Source organism: Bison bison, unplaced genomic scaffold, assembly GCF_000754665.1.
Source record: "Bison bison bison isolate TAMUID 2011002044 unplaced genomic scaffold, Bison_UMD1.0 scf7180017864285, whole genome shotgun sequence".
In the NCBI taxonomy this organism is placed as follows: domain Eukaryota; kingdom Metazoa; phylum Chordata; class Mammalia; order Artiodactyla; family Bovidae; genus Bison; species Bison bison.
Genome location: NW_011494857.1, coordinates 2178974 through 2186880, shown reverse-complemented (window position 1 = coordinate 2186880; position 7907 = coordinate 2178974). Strand labels below are relative to the sequence as shown.

The following is a 7907-nucleotide window of genomic DNA, read 5'->3' as shown; positions in this document are numbered from 1 at the left end:
CCGCTCGGAGAGGGTGGTGGCTCCCTGGGGGCGCCCAGCGGGTGGAGGAGGAGGATTCCTGCTGCCGAAGCGAACGCGGATCCCCCGGGGCTGGCCCTCCTTTGCGCCGCAGTCTGGCTGCGCCGTGTCTGCTGCCCACGTTTCAGGGCTCCGCCATCTTGTCCATTTCTGGAGTTATTTTGCGGGGTGGGGAGATGTGGGGGAGGTGGGGAAGGTAGGTTTATGACAGTCTTTCTGCCTGGAGGTTTTCCACTCCAGTGTTAGCTTACACGTGCTTTCCTTAGGAAATCTGTATTCTGATTTCATGTGGCTGGCGTTTTGTGCGATGTACAACAGAGGCCGCGTGGGAGGTAGAGACAGGACCTCGAGGGTTGCCAAGGAAGGAGTGGGATCTCTTAAGTGAATTACTGGGTTCTCTTAAGTGAATTACTGGGTTGTGTCAGAACCAGAGGGGAGTAATTGTCGGACAAAGCAAAGGGGGCCTTCGTTCACTTTCAGGAGTCATTCTGACACAGTCATTTAAATACCAGTTTTGTGCTCGCTCAGAACATCAGAGTTTTGTTAAGCGTTAGTTCTGGGCTAATGGGGCTTTCTGGATAGCGTTTTCCCAACTCCCAAGCAATACCACACCTCTTCCAAGGAGATTCAGCCCAGGAATAGCTAGCCGATTTTCTGTTTCCCTACCACAAGCCAGCAAGAATCTCCTCCAGCTTTGTTTCTCCTTTTAGAAAACAGTTAATTTTATCCTAACCGTTGCCTTGTCACAAGTGGAAGGCAGTTTCTCATCCATTCATCACTCCTTTGCCACTGTCCCATATATTCCCTTTTCAGGCCTTTTCGTTGTTAAAATCCCCAAACATACAGGGAAGTAGACGCTTAACAGTACGTTTCGCCATGTTTGCTTTTTGTGTACTTCATGTTTTGGAAATAAATTTCTTATTTCATCCAAAATCGTTAACACAGTGTCTCTCAAATAGCATTTTTTCTATTTAATGACAATGGTGTCATCGTCCTCAATGAGATTAAATAGTTCAGGAGGCCATCTCCTGTCTGCTTTGTGGTCATAGCTCCTGTCATTTCCAAAATGTCTTTCACTGTTTTGTTCAAAACTGGTTGTGTTTTAAGGATCTCTGGTGACTGCTTCTGCTGCTTGTACTTCAAGGTTTCTCTTTGCCTCCTTATACACCGCCCTCCACCCCCTGGACAGTTTCTTCCAAGGGATTTGCATCTTAGTAGTCACTGTTCAGGGTCGGTAGCCAGTAGAGTCAATGCTGGAAATCTGCAAAACTGGGTAAGGGGAGTAGTCAGCAGGTTCTCTCCACGTGGGTTTAGGACAGTCCTTTGTGGACCTGTGACACTGGGGAGGTGAAGGCATCTTGGTGTCACCACAGGGAAGGCTGTGGGCTTTTGTACCCTGTGGAGGACTTTGTGTTTTCCAGTCTCTAGGCATTGGGTGACGGTGAGTGGCCTTGGGACCTGGTTGCAGAGGGACCCGGGCTCCCATGATGTCCAGCACTGGGCTCTGATTACCCCCTGAGGACGCAGTGCCCCCAGGACCTTTGACACCTGGGGATCTGAGGGGCCTTGGTTTTGATGTTCTCTGGATCCGCCCCCAACGCCCCCCCACCCTCCCCCCGACTCTCTTCCCCCGCCCTCACCAAATCCTTCCTGTGTTACAGGTGTGTCTTCAAGCTGAGGGGCCACCCACCCCACCTTGGTAAGAACCCTTGCTCCCAGTCCCTGACCCACCCAGATCTAAACTGTCTCACCCTCATTTGGGGTGACTTTGCATCAAACATCTCTGTGACCTAGTTTATCTGCCAGCAATCATGCAAAGCCCAATGGTCCTGTTCTTGGGCTTAGAGATGTTAGTCAAGTGATTGCTCTCCTGAGCCTCAGTTTCTGTGTCTGTAGAGTGGGTACAATCCATCAGGAGCAGATGGGGCCTAGTCCTCTGCCCAGTTGGGTGGGGGATAGTGATGCCGCCTGCCTTCAAACGTAGGGTTTGAATATAACAAGGAATATGGACTGCAGAAGGGGAAATATATAGTCTGTCCATGGTATCCATGGGGATTGGTTCCAGAGCCCCACAGATATGGAGGGCCCAGTGTAAGTTTTTGGGTTTCAGGGGGAAAGACTAATCCAAAGTCTGATTTTCAGACTCAGCAGAAAAGAAGCAGAAAGGCTGGAAGCACTATCATTGTCACATTGTAGGGTGGTGGTTGTGGGATTTGTAGACAGTGTACCTTTCAGCAGAGTTTAGGCAGCTTCCCATGAATCATGCATATGTAAACTGATACAGTTATCAAGTTTACCCTCAATTTACACAATAGCCACTGTCAAAGAACATGGTTTATCTGGAGACTGTCTCAAAATGTTTCAAGTCTTGCAGAGTGTTTCACAATTGTTTCAACAGCTAAATCATCAAATAGGCATGGGTATGTGTGTTACTGGAAAACAAACAACTGTTCCCAGTTCTAGGAGGGTTCCCACCCCCACCCCCACCCCCCGCCTCTATTCAATGAAGTCTGGGCCTAAATCTGTATTCCCACTAATAAGGTTGACTTGAAATTGATGGAAATAGATTACTTTCTAAATACATACTATGGAGAACTGGAAGTGTAGTCTCTGGGGAGGTTTAGATTCTTGCTGACAAGTACTTGAGGGGGTGAGAAGCTGTGTCCTCTGAAAGGTTAGCTCAGAATGGGGAACATTGGAGCACCTTTTTGGAAGGGCTCTTCTCTTCATCCAAAGTGGTGTGGGCCGAGAGGGAATTTCTGGGGAAGTGTGGAGTTGGGAGGATGCCACTTGGACAGGGATATGTGAAGGGGCTGAGAAGAGGAAGCCCTAAGGGATGTGTAACACCTGTAGATTTATGAGGCAGCAGAACTGGTGAGATGGAAGCGTTTTATTCTGCATCGGCCAGTCTGAGGACGGCGGGATTGGGGTGTGGGGTTTGAGGGCACTGGGACCCCCGTGATGGCCAGCACTGGGCTCTGATCTCCACTGAGGACACGGTGCACCCCGGGACCTTTGACACCCGGGGGTCTGAGGTGGGGTCCCACCTCTAGGGAGAGATGGAGGAGGGGGCGTGGTTGCTCCACACCCCACCAACCTCCAGCTCCCCAACCCCTTACTGTCTGCAGGTGGTTCCTCCAGGAGTTGAGCAGCCTGGCCACCCTTCGGTAAGTAAAGAAGAGACTCCCCTTGTTATTAATACTGTAATAATCATAATCCAATTTACAACGGCATCAATTTGTTAATAAAATGTATAGAGTATGGTAATATTAATAAAGATGGATGCTGAGCACTTAGTCTGAGCCAGGCCGCATTTCTAAGCCCCAGAGTCATCCCGCCAATAACCTCATGATTTGAAATAGGTGCACTTTTGTCACTACTTCACAGCTGAGGCGGAGGCACATAAAGATTGCGATTTACCCATCCTCTGCTCCTTCTGGCCAGGAGGGGGCTTATTTCTGCAGCCCCCATCCACATTCAGGGGGACCGGGTGGTGGGGGCTTTCTCTGTCACCCCTCTTCCCTACAGTTGAGCATACAGGACCAAGGAGGTGGATTTTGATTCGTGGTTTTGCCACTTTTGACATTAGGGCACCTTCATGATGTGTCTGCAAGGATAGGGCTGGGGCGCGGTGTGTGTGCGCGTGCGTGCGCGTACGTGCTTGTGCGTGCTGTGGGCCGGCCTCCCCTGAGGTCCCAGGCCCCACCCTGCCTGGGCTCGTAGCTAATGCCTCAGCCAGTCCTAGGGATTGCCCAGGAGGTGGCAGAGCTAGGGGGTCCTTGAACAGTCAACCTTTGCAAGTCACCCTGAAAAGTAATGCATGCTCCCTGAATTCCTGTGGCATCCGCTGCAAAGATGGAGGGGTGGTGGTAAGAGGAAGTGGATGCAGGAAGGGCTGGGGTGAGGAACAGGCCAGCCTGGGGTGGGGGGTCGGGGGTTGGTTTGCAGAGAGATGTGCTCACTTGGTGCCGAAGGGGCCGTGTGGGGGACCTCCCATGATGTCTAGCACTGGGCTCTGATCTTCTCTGCAGACGTGGTGCTCCCCTGGGACCTTTGACACCCAGGGGTCTGAGGGTCCCGGGCTCTGGGCAGAGGTGGATAGGGATTGTGATTGCTGCACCCCACCAACCTCCTCTTCCCCACCCCCATGCCTTCCCGTCTGCAGGCAGTTGCTCCAGGAGTCCATCAGTTCCTTCAGCCCTCCCGGTAAGAACAAGTTCTTAGTGGGTTGGCCAATGCCGTAATCGTATCGAACTTATCAAATGTAGAGATAGTGGTGGTGGTGGTGGTATCCGTACAGGCAGATGCTGAGCACTAAACTATGAACCAGGCACAGTGCTAGGCACTGAAGGCATTTAATCTTCACAGTAACCCCATGATGGGGGCACGGTGGGTGGTGTAAGGTATAAGGGGAACAGCTTGGGGTCTGCGGAGATATCCGGTATCCGGGCTCCTGAAGGGGCCGTGCTTGGGGCCCCTGTGATTTCCAGCACTGGGCTCTGATCTCCCGTGAGGACATGGTGCCCCCCCAGGACCTTTGACACCTGGGGATCTGAGGGGCTCCCCCTCTGGGGAGGGGTTGGGGGAGGGTGACTGTTTCCCTGCCCAACGCCCCTCCGTGCCCTTCCCGCAGCTCCAGCGGCCGCGCCCTTCGGCATTCTCGCTGGACCCCGCGCCTGGAGCAGCCATGGCGGGGAGGGGCGACCGCTATTACACGTACACCGAGCTCCTGGCCATCGCGCGGCGCTTCCGGCAGAACCCCAACGAGCTCATGATCAGCTGGATCCTGCGGGTGTATGACCAGGGTGGCCAGGCCCTGTCCCTGAATTCCGGGGAGCTGGCCCTGCTGGGTGACCTGACCGGCGACGCCGTCTTCAACTACCGCTGCAAGGCCCTGCGGGGCGACTGCAAGACGCTGCTGGCCTGGCTGCTGCTGGCCTGGCGCCAGCGCTGGGAGTCCTTCCTGCACTTCGAGGCCACCGAGCTGCCCTTCCGTCCCTGGACCACCATGGAGGAGGGCATCCAGCTGGTACGCGAGCTGGGCATGCTCGACTGGATCTACCGTGAGCCGCCGCTCCCCGAGCCCGCCCGGCTGGCGCCGGAGGACCTGCCCTTCACGCAGGGCCTGCAGCGGCGCCTGCTGACAGCCGCGCCCTCCGAGCTGCGGCTCTCGCTGGTCAGCCTGCTGGTCAAGGGCATGACGGTGCTGGAGGCAGTGATGGAGATCCAGACCATCGCCGACGTGGGCCTGCTCTGGCGCCAGAGCCAGCCGGGCCGCGCCAAGCTCATGCTGGGGCCAAACCCCACGCGCAAGGACCTCATGGGCTGGCTGCTGAGCCACGGCGTGCCCAAGGAACGCGTGGACAAGCAGCCCACCAAGGTCCTCCTGGAGCTGTACATCAAAGAGGCGAAGCGCAGCCGCGGCCACGCCCCCTACGGGCTAGGGGAGGAGCAGCCCCCGCCTCCCCCGTACTCCGACCAGGCATGTGGGGAGGAGCCACCGGTGCGCCACGACTAGGTGCCCCCTGTCCTCGGGACTGGGACCTGGACCTTGTAGGGGAGATGCAGAGCCTTGGCCGGAGTGTCCAAGGAGCCCCAAAGAGGGGTGGTGTCTGTGCCCCCGGCCACCCGTGGGCATCACCGGCCACTGCTGGAGGAAAACAGGTGGCTGGCTCTTGGCAGCTGCTGCTGGATGCAGGGAGAGAATCTGTTACATTTCCAGTCTGTTACACTTTAGCCCAGTGGGCATGGTGGGGTGGGTGTGCCTTCTGCCCCCACCACTCTGCCTCATGGCCCCCAGCCCCACCCCCCAGGCACTACAGGCCAAGTGGGAGACCCTGCCGCCCACACCATGAAAGCACTTTGAAGTTTGTTCCCTTTTTCTTAAAGTTGTTGTTTATTTTGTTTTTTTTTAATGCAATATTTTTTTTACTCTATGATCTTTAGCAGACAACACTTGTTTTTTAGCGGTGCTCGTTTCCCCCTTTGTGAAGGATTGTCTCTTAAAAGACTTTTTTTTTTTTTTCTTCTGCAATGACTTTATCTTGAAATGGAGTTTTGTCCTTTGCTCGCCTGCGAAGGGGACGGCCTGTCCCTTCCTGTTTCTCCAGCTGCGTGTGTGGCTGGAGGGTCTGTCACCTCCGGGCGAGGGGCACTGCGGCCAAGAATCCCAGCTTTGTGAGGATGGACAGCCCTAGCAGGTGGTACCATGCATCCATTAAAAAAAAAAAAACAAAACCCGCGTGTCACTCCCTGTGAGCTGTGGTGTTTGGGTGCAGGGGTGAAGCTGGAGCCAGAACCTTCCCCTAGTGAGGCCAGGGGTTGGTTACGTGGTCTCCATTGACACCCCTCCCCCACCCCACCCCCAGCTGTCTGCAGAGGAGAGCACCGGGCTCTTGGTAGGCCATGGGAGCTGCTCCAGCAGCAGGGTTAGGTGAATCATCTAGAGCTTTCCTTGGGTCTTCTATGGCTCTATGGGGCTTCCCTGGTGGCTCAGTGGTAAAGAATCTCCCTGCCAATAAAGAAGACACGGGCTCCATCCCTGGGTCAGGAACATCCCCCTGGAGGAAGAAATGGCAACCTGATCCAGGAAATCCCATGGACAGTGGAGCCTAGCCGACTACAGTCCATGGGATTGGACATGACTGAGCACTCTCACACATGGATCCATAAGAGACTATGTTCCTGTACCCCCTCCACCCCCCAAGACCATGGAGTGCAGACAGCATTCCTAACCCTTCCTGAGGCCCTGTGACTGTCCTGGAACTCCAGGGGTGATGGTGGCCTGCGTGCTCATGACCCGGGCAACCTGGAGGGCCCAGCTCCCCTGCCCCACGATGCTGGGCGGTGGGTAGTGCCAGGGAGGGTGTACTGGCCCCACTTGGGGCAGGCGGAGAATTTTCCTGTCTTATCTAGCTGTGAGGACCCAGCTGTTAACCTCAGCCCTTCTTCTCCCATGCCTGGGGTGTCTGGGTCTGTCTGAACACCAAGCCCCCACCCCTGGTCCTCCAACTCTGCCCCATCTAATTAGGCACCAAGTGGCGTTACAGAGTGCCCACTGCACACCAGGCTACTTGTACAGTCAGATGGGGTGTCGACACGATGCTGGTGCCCCAGACTCCTACTTGGTGTGTGGGGAAGGCAGAGCCTCCTGGGTTGAGGGGTGACCGAAGCCCCACAAGAGCAGGCCTGGCATCACCCGGTCTAGGACAAGCACCCATGAGCCTGCTGTTCATTAGGTGTGCGGTAGCTTCCCTTGGTTCAGTGCCCGCCCACAAATGAAGCTCCTGATCTGTACCTTCCACTGGTACAAATGGGACCTCAAGGCAGCCACTGGCTACCATACCCGAGAGTGTTCAGGTGGGGTCCCTCCCCCTTCAGATCATTGTAGCCCCTGCTATGCTAGGCAGCCCTCCGGCAATATTACTGTCCCCACCTGCTCTGCTGGTTCCCAGGAGGTTAGTTTCAGGGGTGGGGGAGTTTTTGCATCAAAGGAGGTGGGGCTCAGTTCAGTCGCTTGCGACCTTCAGCTCGCCAGGCTTCCCTGTCCATCACCAACTCCCGGAGCCTGCTCAAACTCATGTCCATGGAGTTGGTGATGCCACCCAACCATCACAGGTGGGGGCACAGAGACCAGTTAAGTCACGGCCTCCGGACAAGTCCCAGCAGGCTGGCAGTGGGACCAGGCTTTGAATCTCAGCTCTCCCAGAAGTGTGTAACCCACAGTGGGGGGCTGACCCAGAGCACAGGTGATGGCACCTAGAAACGGGTTTCCACACGTACACGCTGTGCTCCCAAGCATGTATAGAAACGTGCACGGAAACACCCATACAGGTATTGTCCACAGAAGCACAGGACCACGTAAGTATGCACATGAGTGTAAAGTATGT

At 55.2% G+C, this 7907-nt stretch overlaps 1 protein-coding gene across 4 annotated transcripts in view; it reads left to right on the top strand.

Moving 5' to 3' along the window:
• The window catches only part of LOC104995693 (chromosome unknown open reading frame, human C19orf48), a 7096-nt gene extending 536 nt beyond the window's left edge, over positions 1-6560 (top strand). The window contains exons 2-5 of one of the 4 annotated variants that reach the window (XM_010849663.1): positions 1680-1717; positions 3147-3185; positions 4184-4224; positions 4652-6250. In XM_010849663.1, coding sequence (XP_010847965.1) covers positions 4706-5536 — 831 coding nt within the window. In that variant the 5' untranslated portion in view covers positions 1680-1717; positions 3147-3185; positions 4184-4224; positions 4652-4705 and the 3' untranslated portion in view covers positions 5537-6250. The other 3 variants (XR_826082.1, XM_010849664.1, XM_010849665.1) reach the window with 3 other exon arrangements.
• The last annotated feature ends 1347 nt before the right edge of the window (positions 6561-7907 follow it).